The sequence below is a fragment of the Trichechus manatus genome, unplaced genomic scaffold (genome assembly GCF_000243295.1).
Source record: "Trichechus manatus latirostris isolate Lorelei unplaced genomic scaffold, TriManLat1.0 scaffold00035, whole genome shotgun sequence".
Lineage (NCBI taxonomy): Eukaryota > Metazoa > Chordata > Mammalia > Sirenia > Trichechidae > Trichechus > Trichechus manatus.
The window spans coordinates 15,320,540-15,340,826 of NW_004443971.1; the positions used below are offsets into that span (position 1 = coordinate 15,320,540).

Here is a 20,287-nt window from a genome sequence, read left to right on the forward strand (position 1 = left end):
TAGCCCCAGCAGGGCAGAAGCGGGTATAAGACCTGAGGGCCAAAAAGCCAAGGAACAAGGAAGCAGAAGCTGAAGAGACAAGGAACACAAGAAGCTGAGCTACCTCAGTCTCAAAAGGTAGGGCCAGGACCTCTGGAGTTTCTAAGGGTGGAGCCATGGCCTCTGGTGTTTCTAAGGGTGGAGTCCCCACTCAGATAGACTAAGAGAATGGTGCGCCTAAAGCTGAGGGAGCAGAGTTAATATCCCAGTGGGCCTGGAAGGCAGAGTTGAAGCCCAGGGCAGAGGGGTCTCCACTCAGAATCCGGAGAGTGTGGCCAATACCTAGAGTCTGGAGGGCAGGGCTATTGTATAAATGGTCTCAGAGAATAGAGGATTATTTTCAAGCCTTGAAAGCTAATGTAATGTGTTCTGCTGACTTGCGTGGTGCCTGTTATGCCTTCTTTCCCTCCAATTTCTCCCATTTGTAACGGAAATATCTACCTTGTGGCCGTTGCACCATTGTACTTTGGAAGCAGATAACTTGTATTCTAGATTTCATGGATGAAGAGGAATTTTTGGATTTTGGACTGGGAGTTGATTTAAGACTTTTGCTATGATATGATGGGGTGAATATGTTTTACATTTGGCAAGGACATGAATTTTGGGGGACCAAAGGGTGGAATGTCATGGATTGAATTGTGACCCCCCAAAATATCTGTCAACTTGGCTGGGCCATGATTTACAGTATTGTATGATTGTCTACCACTTAGTCATTTGATGTGCTTTCCCTGTGTGTTATAAATCATATCACTATGATGTAATGAGATGGATTAGTAGCAGTTACATTGATGTGATCTACAAGATTAGATAGTGTCTTAAGCCAAGCTCTTTTGAAATATAAAAGAGAAGCGAGCAGAGAGACATGGGGACCTCATACCACCAAGAAAGCAGTGCCGGGAGCAGAGCACTTCCTTTGGACCTGAGGTTCCTGCCCTGAGATGCTCCCAGACCAAGGGAAGATGATGGACCTTCCTCCAGAGATGAGAGAGACAGAAAGCCTTCCCCTGGAGCTGGTGCCCTGAATTCAGACTTCTAGCCTACTGGACTGTGAGAGAATAAACTTCTCTTTGTTAAAGCAATCCACTCTTGTGGTATTTCTGTTACAGCAGCACTAGATGACTAAGGCACTACCCAAAGAATGCAATCCCAATCAAAATTCCAACAGCTTTCTTTACAGAAATGGAAAAACCAATCCTCAACTTTATGTGGAATGACAAGAGGCCCTGAATAGCTAAAGCAATGTTGAAAGAGAAGAACAAGGTAGGAGGACTCACACTTCTTGGTTTTAAAACATATTATACAGGTACATAATCAAAACAGCCCGGTACTGGTCTAACAATAGACACATAAACCAATGGAATAGAATTGAAAGTCTAGAAATAAACCCACACATCTATGCTCAACTGATTTTTGACAAGGGAGGTAAGTCCATCTGATGGGGAAAGAAGAGTCTCTTCAATAAGCAGTGTTGGAAAAACTGGATTTGCACATGCAGAAAAATGAAACAGGGTCCATGCCTCACACCATACACAAAAATAAACCCAAAATGGATTAAGGACCTAAATGTGCAAACTAAAACCATAAAATTCTTAGAAGAAAATACAGGGGAAATGCTGTTGGGCCTAGCTTTTAACAATGAATTATCTAATATAATAACAAAAATGAAAACAGCAAAAAACAAAATAAATAAATGAGGCCTCATAAAAATTAAAACCTTTTGTTCATCAAAAGACTTTACTCAGAAAGTGAGAAGACAAGCTACTGACTGGCAGAATATCTTCAGAAACCATGTATCTGATAAGAATCTAACAACCAAAATATATATAAAAATTTGACAACTTAACAACAAAAAAGACAAATAACCTAGTCATAAAATGACCAAAGAACTTGAATAGACATTTCACCAAGGAGGACATTCAAATGGCCATCAATCACATGAAAAGATGCTCAGTGTCATTAGCCATCAGAAAGATGCAAATCAAAGCCACAATGAGATACCATTTCACTCCCATAAGGATGGCTAAGACAAAAAAAATAAATAAAAATTACAAATGTTGGAAAGGATGTGGAGAAATTGGAACCCTCATCCATTGCCAGTAGGGATGCAAAATGGTACAACTGTTGCGGAAAATAGTGCAGTGTTTCGTCAAAACAAAAACAGAACTACCATATGACCCAGCAATTCCACTCCTAGGTATATACCCAAAAGACTTGAAAGTAGAGACTCAGACAGAGACTGGTACACCAATGTTCATTGCAGCACTATTCTCAATAGCCAAAAAGGTGGAAACAACCTAAATGCCCATCAACAGATGAATGGATAAACAGAATGTGGTACATACATACAATGGAATACTACACAGTCAATAGAAGAAATACAGTCTTGATACATGCTACGATATGGATGGAGCTTGAAGACATTATGCTGAGTGAAATTAGTCAATCACAAAAGGACAAATATGGTATGACCTCACTTACGTAAAAAGACAAGAAAAGACAAATGTATAGAGACCAAAGTTTATTAGTAGTTACCAGGGTCAGGAAAGAGGGGGGAAATGGGATTTAATGGTGATAGAAGAATCGCATTGATTAAGGGTAGTGTTGCACAGCCAGGTATTATAATTGATGTCAGTAAGTTACACACTTGTAAAAAGTTGAATTGGCAAAAGTTATGTGACAGATATACTTACAGCAATGACCAAAAGAAAAAGAAAAGAGTGGCTTCTAATACTGCTTATGTACAACCAAACACTTCATAGGGTTTGGTTCCTTGGTTTGGAGGTTTAGGGTCATGGTTTCACAGGACTTCACAGTTAATTGGCCTAATAATATGTTTAGTGACTCTGTCCCACCTCCTAGTTTGTTGCATAGTGCCTGGGGTCTTAAAAGCTTGCAAGTGGCCATCCAAGGCACGGCAATTCACCTGGAGCAACAGAGGAAGAAGCAGAGTCAGAAATAGGAGGAGGATATGGAATATGTGGCTAATTGCCTGCATGAAAAATTGCCTCCTTTTCCATGAGACCAGAAGAACTGGATGGTGCCCAGCTACCATTATTGAACATTTTGATCAAAGATTCCATAGAAGAATCCTGATCAAAAGGGGGAAAGTGCAGAACAGAATTTCAAATGCCCATGGACACCAGACATCTTGGAGCCATGAAGGTTGGATGAACCCTGAAAATATTTCCCTGAGATAATCTTTAAATGTTAAACCAAAAATATCCCCTGAAGTCATCTTAAAACCAAATCAATAGTTTAGCTTAACTAGTAAAAAATGTCTGCGCTGAGCATTATGCTCTTTTAACAACTATCTATATGGGATCAAATTGACAATAGCAACTCGAAAGACTAGATAGAAACTTTAGGGGGCAGTGAATTTATGTTAATGGAGGAGGAACAACTCAGAAAAGAGGGTGAGAATGGTTATGCAACTCAAAGAATATAATCAATGTCACTAAATGGTACATGTAGAAACTGGAGAATTGGTGTATGTTTTGCTGTGTGTATTCATAACAATAACAACAACAAAGCAAATAAAATTATTCTTAAAAAGCCACAGTAAATTACACATCACATGGTTAAATAAAAGTTAACAGCCATTGGAAGCGGGAATGGGAAGAGATTGCTAATATCACTTTGAAAGGAAAGGGCTAAATAAAAATGACAAATAGTTTTAAAAAGGGGGGTGGGAATACAGAACAGAATTCCAAATTCTCATGGACTCCAGCCTTTCTCCAGCCATGGAGGCTGGATGAACTCCTGAAACTATTGCCCTGAGACAATCTTTAAACCTTAAACCAAAAATATCTCCTGAAGAGTTCTTAAAACCAAATAGTCTAGCTTAACTAGTAAAAAAACATCTACCTTGAGCATTATGATCTTTTAAGAACTATCTATATGGGATCGAAATGACAACAGCAACTTGAAAGATTAGATAGGAACCTTAGGGGGCAGTGAGTTTATGTTAATAGGAGAGGAACAACTCAGAAAAGGAGGGTGAGAATGGTTGTACAACTTGAAGAATGTAATCAATGTCACTTAACTGTACATGTAGAAAGGGTTGCATTGGTGTATTGCTGTATATATTCTCAACAACAAGAACAAAAAAAAAAAAAGAAAAGTACCCTATGGAGCACAGTTCTACTCTAACACATATGGGATCGCCATGAGTCGGAATGGACTCGATGACAACCAGTCTGGCCCCAAAGGTTAGGAGCCCTGCTGGAGAGGAAGAGGACAGGCTCCCGCTTCCTCTGTCCCTCCTTCCCTTCTCCTTCTACCATTCACTTCTACTTCCAGAGTCCATTTTTTAATCCTGTTTCCATGAACTTGTCTCCTTCCCTCCCTCCTTCTTCTGGGCTCAGGGGAAGTTCTTCAGCTGCAATGACTTATCCAAGATGACAGAAGAGGAGTGCAGGTATGCTGTGCTCTGGGGGCTAAGGTGTGCACCATGGGAGGGATCATGGATGGGGGACCTAGTGTGAGAGGGCAGGGTGGTCCGTCAGGCTGGGGAAATGGGGAACCTGAGCCATTAGGCCCAGTATGGATGTTCAGAGAAGCCCCTTTCCTTGGGTTAGTGTGGGAAACGAAAACCCAGAAGTGTCCTCTCTGGTCCTAGATGTGAGCCTTCATTTCTCTGCCCACTCACTGCCCAGGGCCCAGAGGCTGGGTGGGGTTGGGAAGTCGGCAGCTCAGTCACACTCAGGGGAGTGATGGAGCTTCCTACATCAGGGGCTATTACTACGTGTACAAAGATGGGGACCCCAAGCAGATAGAGCTGCATGCCCGGCAGTGGACACACAACGAATTCCACTTCGACAATGTGCTCTCGGCCATGATGTCACTCTTCACAGTCTCCACCTTCGAGGGATGGCCTCAGTGAGTGAGGGCTGGGACCTGGGTTCAACAAGGCATGGGAGGGGCAGTGCCTGGGAGCCAGCCTGCCCTTCTATAGCCCTCACTGCACCCAAAGCCATGCTAAGCCCATGGTAGGTGCTCAACAAATCCCACCAACTCTGATGGTTTGTAGGGCTGGCATGTTGATGGTCACTCAAAAGGAAGTTAGACCAGGGGCTCTGACAAAATGTACCCAATCCTCGCACAGGTGTGTACCTCTCTGCCTGCAGGGGGAGTCCCACTGATTGATTAGGGATAGATGGGGCTCTCCATGAAAAGGCAGGGCCATTTCAAGATCTATTCCAGCCTCTTCCTAGCACAGTTGTTACTTCTTTCACATCACTTGACTTCTCAGAAAGCTTCCCTGGCTCCCTGTGGCCTGTGAGATAGAGCCCACCCTCCCCCCTTGGCCTGGTTCTCTGCCCCTTCACAGCAGCCCAGCCCATCCTCTCTCCCCTAAACACCCCTAGGCTACTGTACAAGGCCATAGACTCAAACAAGGAGGACATGGGCCCGATCTACAACAACCGGCTGGAAATGGCCATTTTCTTCATCATCTACATCATCCTCATTGCCTTCTTCATGATGAACATCTTTGTGGGCTTCGTTATCGTCACCTTCCAAGAGCAGGGGGAGACTGAGTACAAGAACTGTGAGCTGAACAAGAACCAGGTACCTGGGCCACCTGCTGGTGATGAAAGGCAGAGCCCCATCAGACCCCCTGACACCCCCCAGCCCTAGAATCTGGCCAGCCAGGAGTGCCCAGGGACCAGAAGTGGCCCCAGAGCCTCCACTTGATGCCCAACCCCAGCATCCCTGCACCCTACCCCATCTCCAGACTGAAGCAATACAAGCTGGTGGAGTGGGGGTTCTCTCATGGAACTCCCATGATGCCCAGAGAAAGGAAGTCCTTTGGAGGCCCTGGCTGGGCTGGAGCCATCTTAGGGATGGGCTGTGATAACTCAGGGTATCCCAAGGGGGACTTCTGAGGTCAGAGCCTGATGGGACTCTCACCCTAGATAGTCCATCAGAATCCCCTTAGCCACAAGCTCCTGGCCATAGCTGCTCGTGGCTTGCATAGATGCAGGTTCCTAGCAGCCAGTGGATGTGGGAGTGGAGAGGGAGGGTGGAGTCCTTGCTGCTGACCTGCCTCATTGCTTTGTGTCTCAGCGCCAATGTGTACAGTATGCCCTGAAAGCCCGCCCACTGAGGTGCTACATCCCCAAAAACCCATACCAGTACAAGGTGTGGTACGTCGTCACATCCTCCTACTTTGAATACCTGATGTTTGCCCTCATCATGCTCAACACCATATGCCTGGGCATGCAGGTAAGGTACCCCAGGAGAGAGGGGTGTAATAGGACTGGGACTTGGGCCCTGGGCAGGGCAGGGTGGGCAGGCAGGATTCCAATATGTTCCCCCCACCTCAATTAGACATTTCCTGAGCCCCTACTATGTGCCAGGCACTGAGGACTGAAGTGCTGTGTGAACTGGACCCAGACCTTGTCTACCAGGCACTGATAGTTTATTGAGGAGATAATTCAGGTGTACAAATAGCTGTGTTAATTCCATAAACAAGACATGGTCGTTGCAGAAGGAGGAGGAAGTGCAGGAAGTAGAACATGCATTCTCTATTTTTCTTCTACCGTTGCATGCCTGAATGGTTGAGTTGGTTGGAATCTTGGTTCAGGTGCCGAGAAAAATGGGTTTAGCAGTCACAGAACAGGTGTCTCTCTTAGGAGATGGGCACACTTTACAGACAATATCATCAGCAGCAGCATCATTATGGAGCCTTAATTAAGCACCTGTTCCCTTAAGCCCTGTAGAAATAGAACAGCACAGCTAGGCTCCCTGCCCCTAGAAGTCCAGACACCCAATGACCTGGCCACAGTGGCCAGGTCACGAGGACACAGAAAGAGACTCATGGAATCAGCAGGCTCAGACTGTACAGAGGATCAGAGCAATGGCTTGTGTTCGGGGCCAAGTGGGGCAGCAGAGCTAGGGCAGACCTTCCAAGACAGAGTGGGGTGGGGGCAGCCCTCAAATCCTCTGAACTACCTGGGAAGGGGATGTGGAAGAGGGGGGATTTCATCAATGTTTTAAAAGAAGGACAAGAGATTCCTGGGAAAATGTATAAGGAAAAGGAATTAAGGAGGCCATAGTGATGGGGCAAGAGGTCCAAGGTTATTGCTTATAACTGCCTCCCCATCACTGTGGCCAGCGTGGTGAGCTCAGCCCCCACCAGTGTGGTTGTTAGGTGCTGTCAGTCTATTCCTACTCATAGCAACCCCATGTGAGAGTAGAACTGCCTCCTAGGGTTTTCCTGGCTGTAATCTTTATGGAAGAAGATAGCCAGGTGTTTCTCCTGTGGAGCTGCTGGGTGAGTTTGAACTGCCAACTTTTCAGTTAGCAGCTGAGTGCTTAACCAATGCGCCACCAGGGCTCCTTGCCCCACCAGTAGTCAGTGATAATACCAGCTCTAGAGTGCAGGGGTCTCCTAGCCCTGTACCCAAATGACTAGATGGGGCTGTCATAGAAGCCCTGCCTGGGCCCGCCTCCCCATCATCCCAGAACAGATATGTAGATCAGCCCTCATCTTGCAGCCCTGGGGGTAAGTAAACCCACTCAGCAGGTCTTGGAATTAGAGCACCTCTCCTGCTCCTTTTGTAACCTCTTGAAAGGTCCATAAGACTTGATGGAATTTGGGTGATTGTTAAAGTAGGCTCTTGGTTTTCTGAGCTAAGAAGGGTGGGCAGGGGGCCCAAGGAGAATGGTGGGGGCAGCCCAGGAAGAGGCTGGGGCTCCGAGAATGCAGTCTGAAGGAGAGAAGCCCAGTCTCTCCCAGCCCCCTTCTCCTGTGTTCCTCTCCCCACTCCGCACAGCACTACAATCAGTCAGAGCAGATGAACCACATCTCAGATATCCTCAACGTGGCCTTCACCATCATCTTCACCTTAGAGATGATCCTCAAGCTCATGGCATTCAAGGCCAGGGTGAGTGCTGGGGCCATAGGGCAAGATGCAGAGCACAGAGGGCAGTCGGGACATGGTGGGATGGGGGCCTTCTCGTGGGCCACCCACTCCACCCCTTCATCTCACTGAAGGCTCCCTTATCCAGCACCATTGTTCCCAACCTGCTCAACCCCCTGTCCACTGCCACCTTTAGATACAGGATGGGTGAAATCTTCAGGGTGCTCACAATTGACCCGTGGCAGAATGGATGCTGGGTGCTTCTTTCCTGTCCCCTTCTTTGAGCCCATCTTACATTCCCCATGTTCTTTTAAGCTTTTGAAGAATAGGCACAGGGCCAGCGGGAGTATCTGACTCGGTTTGGTCAGTTCCCAAGCCCACTCCCACTGTTCCCAGTCCAGCCACCTCTGCCATTTCCACAAGGTCAGGCTCCAGATGGGGCTTGAAAGTGGGAGGTGGGGGAGGGGAATGAAAGAGTTCCCCAGCCTGAACCAGGATCCCAAATCCTAAGTCCCCACAACTCTCCCTCCCACCTCCTACCACTTTGTGCTCTAGAGGAAGGGAAATGAAGAGCCAGAGGGAAAGTATGTGGGTGGGGGCACACTGGAGCACCAGTAGAGTGGAGCTCTGGTGCCACCTGGCCTGGCCCAGCAGTTCCGCATTACCCTGGACAGGGACCACTGCTGTCACTGGCCTCCAGAATGCCTTCCTCCTGAAGCTCATCCCCTGCTTCTCTCATCTCTTTCCTTCCCAGGGCTATTTTGGAGACCCCTGGAATGTGTTTGACTTCCTGATTGTCATCGGCAGCATCATTGACGTCATCCTTAGCGAGATCGACGTGAGTATCAGGCAGATGGAACCATCACTGGGGTGGGACCAAAAACATGTATCCAGTCCACAGATGTTTGTGGGGTACCCACTGCGTGTGCAGCACGGTACCTGGGGGTTACAAAGATGGATGTGACAACTGTGGCTTCTGCTCTCAAGGAGCTTATGATCCTGCAGTGCAGGCAGGTAACTCAGATACCAGGTGGACAGAATGAGTGTCTGAAGGCAAGAGCTGTAGTTGTTGAAAGAAGGGAGAGGTCATCTCTGTGTGGATGGTCAGGGAAGGCTCTTGGAGGTGGCGCAATATGAACTGGGTCATGGAGGGAAGGGAGGTGGTTATTGGCATTGGAGGAGGAGAGCAAGCACCGCAGGTGGGGCTGCTGTGGGGCAGGCACAGACAGCAGGTGCAAGGTGGGTTCAGGGCATGCTGAGTGGTCCAGTTTAGCAGAATATATGAACATGCAGAGGGGAGAAAGGAGAGGTCAGGCTGGAGAGAAGTGGCGGTGGGCAGGGGGACTGGAACTTTATTTAGCAGGCAGTGGAAATCACCAAAGGCTTTTGAACAGAGCAGTGGAAGGATTAGAGCTATCCTTCTAAAACGTTCATCTGGAGGTGAATGAGTGAAAATACAGGCCCAGTTAGAAAGTTAGACCTTCAGTTACTCCTCAAATATTTATAGTGTACCTCCCATGTACCAGGTAGAGTTCTTAGGGCTAGAGATGCAGCAGTGAACAAAATCATGGGGGAAGCAGACAATAAACACATACATCTATAACATGGCAAGTGATGACAAGTATGTGTTATGAAGAAAAATAAAACAGGTTAAGGACTTAGATGAGACATTGGTGGTTCAGTGGTAGAATGCTCACCTTCCATGCAGGAGGCCTGGGTTTGATTCCTGGCCAATGCACTTCATGTGCAGCCACCCCTTATCCATCAGTGGTAGCTTGCATGCTGCTATGTTGCTGAACAGGTTTCAACATAGCTTCCAGACTAAGACAGACTAGGAAGAAAGGCCTGGTGATCTACTTTTGAGAACTCAGCCAATGAAAACCCTATGAATCACAAGGGTCCGATCTGCAACCAATCATGGGGATGGTACAGGACCTGGCAATGTTTCGTTCAGTTGTGCGTGGCGTTGCCATGAGTTGGGGGCCAACTCGACAGCAGCTAACAACAACAACAGGAACTTAGAGTGACAGAGAAGGGGAGGGTGGTGTCAGGGAAAGCCTCCCTGACAAGATGACATTTGAGCAGAGACCTGAAGAAAGCAAGGGAGCGAGTCAGGCAGAGATGGGGGGATGAGTGTCTTAGGGAGAGAGGAGAGAGGGTGAAGGCCCTGTGGTGGGAGAGTGTTTGGTGAGTTTGAGGAATAGCAAGAGGGCCTTGTGGCTGGAGTGGAGAATGGTGGAGGTAAGGTCAGAGAAAGAGGGAGAGAATGTGGGGACCAGATCACCTAGGCCCTTGAAGGCCATGATTATGATTTGGGTTTTATTCTAAGAGAGATGAGAGATTTTGGAGGGTTTAAGCCTGGTCTGATTTAGTTCTCAAAGGACCGCTCTGGCTACTTTGTTGAGAACAAGCTGTAGGGGCCAGAGCTGACCCAGGGAGAGCAGTCAGACAGCTGTTGCAATAATCCAGATGGGAGATGATAGTGGCTGGGATGCCAGCTGTGGAGGTAGTAGGAAGTGGTCAGCTTCTGGATTGATTTTGAAGGCTGAACTGACAATATTTGCTGATGGACTTGATTTAGTATAAGAGAAAACAAATCAAGGATGACTACAAGGATTTTTGCCCAATCAACTGAGCTACCATCTACTGAGATGTGGAACCTGCTGAAGGAGCAGGCATGGGGCAGAAACCAAGAGTTCTGTTTTAGACATGTTAAATTTGGGATGCATACTAGACTTCCAAATGGAGAAACCAAGTAGGCAGTTGGATTTATGAGTCGGGAGTTTAGAGGCTGAGTCAAGTTAGAGATATAAATTTGAGACTCCACAACATAAAGATGGTATTTAAAGTCATGGGAATGGATGAGGTCACCTAGAAAGGTTAAAGGTTGAGTTGCATCTTCAGCAAAATATGTGTTGGAATCCTATCTCCTATACATGTGAATGTGATCCCATTTGGGATAGGTTTTTTTTGTTATGCTAGTGTAGGGTGTCTTAAGTCAATCTCTTTTGAGATAAAAAAAAAAAAGCAGATTAAGCAAGAAAGCAAGCACAAAAGAGGAGAAGATACATGCCATATGATCACCAAGGAACCTAGGAATAGAAGCTGAAAAGGTACAAGGACATTCCTCCATAGAAAGAGAGCTTTCCCCTAGAGCTGGTGCCCTGAATTTGGACTTTTAGCCTCCTAAGCTGTGAGAAAATAAATTTCTGTTCATTAACGCCACTCATCTGTGGTATTTCTGGTATAGCAGCACTACATAACTAAGACAGAAGGGTGTTTAGAGAGAAAAGGTCCACAGGCTGTTAGAGGAGGAGCCCGTGAACAAGAGTAAGAAGGAATTGGCCACTGAGGCAGGGGAATCAAAAGGGTGAAGTCCTGAAAGCAAAAGAAAATAGTGTTGCAAGAAGACAGTGATCAACTGTGTTGAACACTGCTGAAAGGTCAAGGAAGATGAGAACTGAGCATTGACTTGGATTTGTGGAGGTCATTGGTGGAAGTCATGGGTGACCTTAACAAGAGCAGTTTCTTTGGGATTATGGGGGAGAATGCTTGGTTGGAGTGAACTGAGGAGAGAAAGTGAAGACTGTGAGTATGGACAACTCCTCTGAGACGTTTTGCTACAAAAAGAAATAGGATAGATGCTGGAAGAGAGTGTGGGGTCAAGGAGAGTTTCCTTTAAAACAAGAGAAATTATAGCATATCCTTGGGCTCATGCCAATAGCTGGTTGCCAGCGGGCAACTGCAGGAGCCGAGTCCTTAAATAAGTGAGATGGCCTGGGACCCAGTGCCCAAGGGGAGGGGCCAAGCTTAAGAAACAAGCAGTTCATCCATTGCCACAAGAAGGAAGGCAAAGAAAATGGGCATAAAGCAATGCGAGTCACAGTTCAGATCGTGACAGCGGAAGAGAAAAGCTCAGAGACTTTGAGGGGAGCCAACAGGATTTGGTAAGTGCTGGACCTGGGGCCAAGGAAAGGGTGCGAGGTGACTCTGAGTGTTGAGCTGTTAGCCCAGAAGAGAAGACTGGTGGGAACACACTCACCATTATTCTGTATGGACTGTTGAGTGTGAAATGCCCGTAGGAGGGGTATATGAGTAGAGACTATGGTGAAAAAAAACCATTGCTTCAGGCTGATTCTGACTCATGGTGACCACATGGATGTCAGAGTAGGACTGCACTCCATAGGGTTTTCAATGACTATAATCTTACGGAAGGAGATCACCAGGCCTAGACCTTTCTTCCACAGGAGTGGATTTGAACTAACAATCTTTCAAGTAGTAGCCAAGTGCAAATCATTTGCACCACCCAGGCACCTTAGTACCTGGTAGGAACTTCATAAAACATGGGCTAGACACCGATGAATGAGGGTAATGGTGGAAGCCTTGGGGGAGACCAGTGGCAGATTAGCCACTGGATAATTTGCTCCTGGTGAGACTGAATGACTGCAAAGGAGTTGAGATTCCCGTACAAGGCTTAGTGATCAGGTTGCCATCACGGAGCTTCAGGGTGACTGTTTAGCAGACCTGGGCTGAAGCCAATTACAAGGGATTGAGCCGTGGCTAGAGGGTGAGAAAACCAAGGCAGTGAGTACAGGAAACAGCTTTTATGAAAGGCTGGGTGAAAGGTAGTTACTGGAGAGTAGTAGATTCAAGGTATAGATTTATTTTAGGGAAATAGAGAACTATGGGTGGAGCAAAGATAGATGAGAGATTCAAGACGTGTGTGAGAAGCAATCACTGAGGAAAGAGAGTTTCAGAGGAGGCTGAAAATGACACAATTCGGAACACCAGAAAAAGAAACAGTGTGACAAACAGGTGACAGAAAATGTGAAGTGTGAAACAGATCTGGGAGGGGTGGGGAGGGCAAAGGAGGGGGCCGGTGGCTATGGGAGTATCTAAAAGGCAGGAGGCAGAGTCCTCTGGAAGGGAGGACGGTGGGCAGGAGGGTGTGGCTGACCTTTGAGGAGCCGCTGATGTGATGAATGGATCTCCAGGAGTAACAGGTGGCCATGCAGCAGTGCGACAGAGACCTGAGTCGGGGGGGGGGCGGGGCAGGGGCAGTGTTCTTCAGTTCGGTTTCATCCTGGGGTAATGCTTGGCAGCCCTGGAGCCTGAGGAAAGAGGTCATATCCCAGGGACAGCATGGTCTTGAGGGCACATTGGGTGGAGCATCTCAGGGCAAGCAAGGCTATTATTGAAACGGCAGAGCCTGGAGCCCAGGCTGAGCAGGGAGGCAATGGCCCGAGGAGCTGGACCAAGAGATAGGGATGGAGAGGATGAGGCCCTGAGGTGGAATGAGCAACAGCCGCAGGATTCGAATTGTGAGGAGGAAGGAGAGGGGCGAGAAGGAGCTTCCGGCCAGAGAGGATCACACTCAATATCTTGGATGTGGAGCTCTCCAGGGGTGGCCTTGCTGAGGATCCCTGCAGGGTGAAGAGGGGAGCCGGGACAGGGTGAAGGAGATCTAAGAGTCAGGGGCTGAAATCAGACAGCTTCCCTCTAGGCAGAGTGTGAGCAGCTTGGGGTGGAGGGGCTAGGAGGCGGAGGGCAGTGGAGGAGAGGGAGTGAGGAGGAGGGAGAAGGGCAGCAGACACCTTTCTGAACCACCCTAACAGTGGCCAGGGCAGGACTCTACTTGAGGGGTGGCTGGTGTGGCCACTGGGGACCTGAAAGGGGGGGGCTAGCCACAAAGGGCGTGCAGGGCTCATCGTGACTAGGGCTTCCTCTGGAACGTCCCACTGTTCAGTGAAAAGCATTTCAGGTTGCACCTGCTCGCGGGGTGAAACTATGGTGGGTGGGGAGGCGGGATTCAGCACTGGAGACCTGAGAGGGGGCAACGGTGAGGGGAGCAGGTGAGGAAAAGTCTGGAGTCCATGGGAGCCCTGGGTCTGATGCTCCTGAAGGCTGAGCCCTGGCAGGGAGCGGCCCCGTCTGCAAACTTGGCTCCCCAGCTCTCCATCTGGTGTGAGAGGGGAGGGCTGGGGCTGGAATCCTGTTCACCCACGTGTGCAGAGCAGACAGTGACAGACAGGACTCCGTCTGCTCAGATCCCCCAAGAGGGCAAGGCCCAGGAGGGGCTGGGCGAGTTCTGGGCAAAACCAGTATGTGTGGGTGTGTGTGTATTTCCATCCAAGCTCAGTTTTGGCTGGGAAATAGCATCCCAAAGGGCCCCATTGTTTGAGAACAGCACTTCTCACCAGCCCAGTCACAGGAGAGCATTCGAAACAGCCAAAATAAACAGCCCTCCCCCCGTGTTTTTTTTTTAAACTATTACTTCTTGACATTGGGGAGGTCTGGATAAATCAAAACCATTTCTTTGGTGTTAAAAGACGGGAAAGTGTCATTGGAGTTTTTGGAGCAGCGTATGTCCCTTCACCAGTGATGTTGACCTTAAGTGTTACTTAAAATGATTTATGTTCCTGAAACACAAACCAGGGAAAGTTTGAGGCAACACTGTCCTGTAAAACTTTCTGTGATGATGGAAATGTTCTGCTCTGTCCGGTACGGTAAGCACTGGCTGCATGAGGCTATTAATCACTTGCAATGTGGTTAGTGCGATTGAGGAATGGAATTCCTAATTTTATTTAATTATTTTTCATTGGAAGTCAAATAGCCACATGTGGCTGGTGGCTATCACATTGGACAGTGCAGGTCTAGAATATGGGCTGTCATCCCTGGCTGCGTGTTAGAACCACCTGGAATGTATCTGAGTCCCTGAGTGATGCAAACAGTTAACACACTCGGCTGCCAACCAAAAGGTTGGAGGTTCAAGACCACCCAGAGGCACCTCAGAAGAAAGGCCTGGTGATCTACTTCCAAAAAATCAGCCATTGAAAACCCTATGGAGCACAGTTCTACTCTGACACACATGGGGCTGCCATGAGTCAGAATCCATTCAATGGCAACTGGTTGGTCTGGAGTGTATTTAAAAATTCTGAAGCCAGACCCCATCTCAGAGAAGCTGACTTAATTGGCCTGGGGGGGACCCCAGCAAAGGTTTATATTTTTTTACATTTCCCATGTGATTCTGATGTGCAGCCAGGGTTGAGAAATGGTAGTCCAGGGAAAGGCCGCCCAAGAGAACGCGGCTTGGCCTGGGAAACAAGAAGGCTGGGGGCTAGTCCACTGTGGACAATTGGAAGGTGAAACAGCTGACTTCCGCCAACCCAGGGCTCCAGACCACCGCCAGCTCATGAAATGTGGACTAAGGAATATGCTCAGAGCAGACAGGAAGAAACGATGCTCCCAAACACCCAACCACCTGCTCTTTCAGAGCCTGGTCCCAGTCGTGGAGCAGAGAGACATCTGCTGTGGGGATAGCAGACTCCCCCAGAGAAGCTTTGCACCTGGAAGATGGGACTTCCATAGGGGCTTCAGTGCCACCAGAGACCTGGCCAGCATCCCTGGCCTCAGGGAGACAGGGGTGTGAGTCCATTTACAATGCAGAGGCAGGCACTTTCTAATATGCCCTCATCAGGGACATCACCAGATCACATAACCCAGACACACAGGAAGAACCTGAGCCCCTTGTCAGCTGTAAATGAATCCAGGAGATGAGAAGGGACCTTTCTGTGTCCAGTCTACCCTCCCCTTCTTGCCCCCTTTCCCCAACCTCCTGCCTCACTGTCCCTCAGAGCTTCATCCTCACTGCCCGCCCTCCATCCTCTGGTTGACAAGCATTTGGGGTCTTCAGCCCTTGCCTCTCTTTTTCTCTCTTTAACTCTTCACTGTGTCTGTCCTTTCTGACACCTCTCCTCACCTCCCTCCCACGTGTCCCTCTTTCTCTCTCTCCTCTCCTTCCCCTTCCTGGTCTCTTCTCTCCACAGACTTTCCTGGCCTCCAGCGGGGGACTGTATTGCCTGGGTGGAGGCTGCGGGAACGTTGTAATTCCAGGCTGCATGAGCCTGCCAGCACGCCCGCCAGCTCTCTGCCCTGCAGCTGCTTGCTTAGGCCTGGCCGCGTGCATTGCATGGGGTGGATCCCTCCCCAGAGCAAGCCCTCTGAGGGGTCCCGTGGGTTAGGGCGGGCACGGGGCTGGGTGTAGAATGTGCATGGGTGTAGTGGCTTTCTCAGAGCCCTGCAAAATGGGGCGAGGGTTCTTCGCGGCACCCTCTAGGCACATGGGAACATCCAGAGAGGGATGTGATTGCTGGGCAGGACCATAGTGGCAGCTCAGGGGAAGCTGAGCAGGAAGGGCTCTCCCCTTCCGGAGTTCTCTGTGTGTCTAAGGCTGGTGTGAAGGCGGAGCCTTGCCCAGCTGGGACCAGCCTCAAGGTGGGCTGGGGGCTGGGAGTGGCCATGCTGAATTGATGGCAATAGAGCAGCTGAGCTTTAGGGAACCTTTGCACTGGGAGGACACCAGGCTCAGTGGCAGCTGGAGGAGAAGTTGAGATGAGGCAGGAGGGGGCCTGGCTGCAGCCTCACCCAGGGTGAAATCCCTACCACTGCTCCAAGCCCACCTCCCCTCCTCCCAGCTGAACAATGACAGAGCCCTGAGCCGGAGGATGGTCCAGAGCTAGTGGGCAGCAGGGGCTGTGAGGTGGGGCTGGAGCTTCTCCCCCCATGGATATGTCCCCAGCACACACACCCGCACGCACACACACATGCACGCACATGCACACATATGCACACACACATACATACGCTCACACATGCATAAACATACATGCACACACACACACATACGCACACATACGCGTGCACCCACATACGTATGCACACAAACACACACACGCAGACACACACATACACACACAGGCACATGCACACATGCGCACACACACACATACATATGCTCACACATGCATACACATACACGCACATGCATACGCATACACGCACACATACGCTTGCACCCACATACATATGCACACACACACGCAGATGCACACATGCACACACACGCAGACACACACAGGCACATGCACACATGCACACACACATACATACGCTCACACATGCATACACATACATGCACACGCATACGCACACATGCACACATACGCTTGCACCCACATACATATGCACACATGCACACACACACAGATGCACACATGCACACACACGCAGACACACACAGACACACACAGGCACATGCACACATGCGCACACGCAATGTCTGCCATTGTGCCTCCCGCCCTGCCCTGCCCCTTGCCCCTCTGAAGTGCTACCCCCAGACTGACCTCTGGGGCTGCTGCCCCGCAGGACCCAGACGAGAGTGCCCGCATCTCCAGCGCCTTCTTCCGCCTGTTTCGGGTCTTGAGGCTGATCAAGCTGCTGAGCCGGGCAGAGGGGGTCCGCACCCTGCTGTGGACCTTCATCAAGTCCTTCCAGGTGTGCATGCTCAACCCACCTGACCCGGGGGCCAGGGCAGGGTCTGCATGGGGACCCTGGCCGCTGCACTTACCCGAAGAGGCCACTAGGGACACCAACCTCAGCCCAGGTGGGGCCTCGGGGTCCATAGGGTGAACGAAGCAGGGCCCATGAGTTGAAGGTTGGGAGGGCTGCAAGACAGGTGGTGGAACCTGTGGCACTGACTCTCCCTCCTCGCCCCCAGGCCCTGCCTTACGTGGCTCTGCTCATTGTCATGCTCTTCTTCATCTACGCTGTCATCGGCATGCAGGTCAGCGACTGGTGGGCCCAGCTGAAGGATGCATCTTGGCCAAGTTAGAGGGAGCATCAGCTGACCCTAGAGAGGTCCAATCAGCAGACGGACTCTGCACCCTCCCTGCCTTGTTCATCTTGGCAGCCCAGAGGGTTAGCTGCAAGACTGAGAGAGGCGGGCCATGGTGCCTGGTCCCCACATGGCTCTAGTGTTAGAAGGCTGGAAGCCATCCGGGGGAAACCTCGGTGTGCAGATGGACAGCAGGGGCCAGATCATGTCTCTGAGGCCCTGACTGGAGACCCAGGTGGTGCTGGTCCACCTCGTTGAGAGCCCTTCCCACACACGCAGGAGGCCCTAGGTCTGCTGGCAGTTAGCAAAACTAGTCCACCCCCTACTTTTCTTTGGCTTGATGAGAAGAACTTCATCCAACCTAGGAAGCAATCCAATTTATTTGGCTTCGGGTCTCATGCGTTCTGAAGAGAAGGGGGCTTGGGGGCTGTAGGGGTGAAGATGGAGAGCAGATCAGGTGGGAGATGCGCTAAAGGGAGACTTTTACCCAGGCTCCAAAGTCAGAGGTCTTTGTGATTCACAGATGTTCGGAAAGATTGCCATGGTGGATGGGACCCAAATAAACCGGAACAACAACTTCCAGACCTTCCCACAAGCTGTGCTGCTTCTCTTCAGGCAGGAGTTCCATATCTCCCCCCACCCCCAGCTGACGGGTCGGGCCATCCCTCTGCCTCTGCTGCCTGGCCTCAGGAGGCAGGACTGGCTTGACGGGCAGGTGACTTTGCAGTCGCCTAGGGCCCTGAGCTCAGGAGCGCCCTGCACTTGGTTTAACTCTCTGCTGGCACTGCCCTGAAGTTCTTCATGCTTTCTGAACAAGGGGCCCTGCGTTTGCACTTTGCACTGGGCCTGCAAAGCATGTCACAAGTCCTGAGTGGAGAGCTGCACGTCGCCCCAGTCTCATCCTGCTGAAGCAGGAGACGGGTCAAATGTCCTCCCAAGGGAGCAGTGAGGCCTCAATGGCCCCTGGGCTGCCTCACCTTGGTCAGCAGTCAGCACAGTGCTCTCTCTTGCTGCCTCCCCGCCAGGGACTGAATCAGGATTGATTTTGTCCCTCCATCCAAGGAACCCGTTTTCTTTAGCTTAGCTCCTGCATGAGGGTAGAGAATGGGGCTGCAGTGAAGAGGGGAAACTGAGGCCTGGCTCACACTGAGCTACACAGTGAGCCTGGGATCTGACCTTCCTTCTTCTAAGATAGCAGCTCCCATCTGGTCCTCAGTCCACGCCCTGCCCCCACCAGGCTGCCGGCCTCCTGAGGGGCCCCCCAAGACTGGCTAGGCCAACAGGAGCCTCTCTCCTCCAGGTGTGCGACAGGGGAGGCCTGGCAGGAGATCCTGCTGGCCTGCAGCTACGGGAAGTTGTGTGACCCCGAGTCGGACTATGCCCCCGGGGAGGAGTACACATGCGGCACCAACTTCGCCTATTACTACTTCATCAGCTTCTACATGCTCTGCGCCTTCCTGGTGAGCTGCCCTGGGGGCTAAGGAAGGTGGGGGCCTCCTTCTCCTTCCTGGGGGCTCAGTCTCTCCAGGGATCCATCCCAGAGGCACAGGAGGCTCTGGTTAGGCTGTCCTTTGTTTCATGAGTGCTTCTTCATGCCCTAGTTGTTGTTGTGGAAACCCTGGTGGCGTAGTGGTTAAGAGCTAGGCTGCTAACCAAAAGGTTGGCAGTTCAAATCCCAGGCGCTCCTTGGAAACCCTATGGGGCAGTTCTACTCTGTCTTCTAGGGGCACTATGAGTCGGAATCAACTCAACAGCAGTGGGTTTGGGGTAGTTGTTGTCGCGTGCCGTCAAGTTGATTCCGACTCGTAGCGCCCCTATAGTATAGAGTAGAATTGCCCCCATAGGGTTTCCTAGGCTGTAATCTTTATGGAAGCAGATCTCCAGGTCTTTTCTCCTGCTGAGCAGCTGGTGGGTTTGAACCACCAACCTTTTGGTTACCAGCTGAGCACTTACCTGTTGCGCCACCAAGGCTCCTTACTTCTGCCCTAGAGAGGTTGTCAGAAGGTTTTACTTTTTTTTGGTTAGCAATTAATAATCAAAGGGAAGCTGATGAGGCTCTGTCCTAAATAGATAAGGGCTTCCTATAAAGCCATTGTCCCTAACTACTCCTCGGAAGAGGAAAGCTACCCCATTCTCAGGAGGCTGAGACCCTGGACACAGGGTCCCAAAGGAAGCCGTCGTCAGAGTTAGAGACAGAGCACAAGGCTGGGGGCTCCAGGCTGCTGTCTGTTCATGGGGAAGGCAGAGTGGCAACACCACTGAGCCTTCGCTTCTTCACCCTTTTTTGTTCCCTACATTCACTCAGAACAGTTGTTTGAATATCTGGTGTGTGCCAGGCTCTGAGCTCAGTGCAGGGGATAGAAACATGAATAAGACATATTTCTATGTGTGAACAGCCCTTGCAATAAGCAAACCCTGCATAAGCAACCCTTGCAATTCAAAGGAAAATCAGAATATATAGAAAAGGTAAAAGCAGTAATAAGGGCTTGCTTCAGCCGTGGTGGCACAAAGGAGGAAGAGCACCTCTTTCCAGAGTGGAGCAGAGACTGGAGTAGCTTCCAAAGAGATGCTTGAGTCGGGTTTTAGAGGATGAGCCCAGGCTCTCTCAGTGGAGAACAGTGCCTGTATAAGAGCACAGAGGCATGACGCAGTGCTGCTTGTGAGTGGAGCTGCAGGTCGCCCAGGAAGGCTGGATGAAGGGTGCAGACAG

General features: G+C 49.9%; 1 protein-coding gene across 1 annotated transcript in view; it reads left to right on the top strand.

The window, feature by feature from the left end:
• The window catches only part of CACNA1S (calcium voltage-gated channel subunit alpha1 S), a 90,875-nt gene that overhangs the window by 60,628 nt on the left and 9,960 nt on the right, over positions 1 to 20,287 (top strand). The window contains exons 23-33 of the mRNA XM_004375359.1: positions 4,404 to 4,456; positions 4,771 to 4,917; positions 5,406 to 5,607; positions 6,106 to 6,264; positions 7,818 to 7,928; positions 8,659 to 8,742; positions 15,731 to 15,787; positions 17,109 to 17,237; positions 17,461 to 17,526; positions 18,101 to 18,192; positions 18,878 to 19,037. Of these exons, the coding sequence (XP_004375416.1) occupies positions 4,404 to 4,456; positions 4,771 to 4,917; positions 5,406 to 5,607; positions 6,106 to 6,264; positions 7,818 to 7,928; positions 8,659 to 8,742; positions 15,731 to 15,787; positions 17,109 to 17,237; positions 17,461 to 17,526; positions 18,101 to 18,192; positions 18,878 to 19,037 (1,260 nt within the window). The remainder of the gene's footprint in view (positions 1 to 4,403; positions 4,457 to 4,770; positions 4,918 to 5,405; positions 5,608 to 6,105; positions 6,265 to 7,817; positions 7,929 to 8,658; positions 8,743 to 15,730; positions 15,788 to 17,108; positions 17,238 to 17,460; positions 17,527 to 18,100; positions 18,193 to 18,877; positions 19,038 to 20,287) is intronic.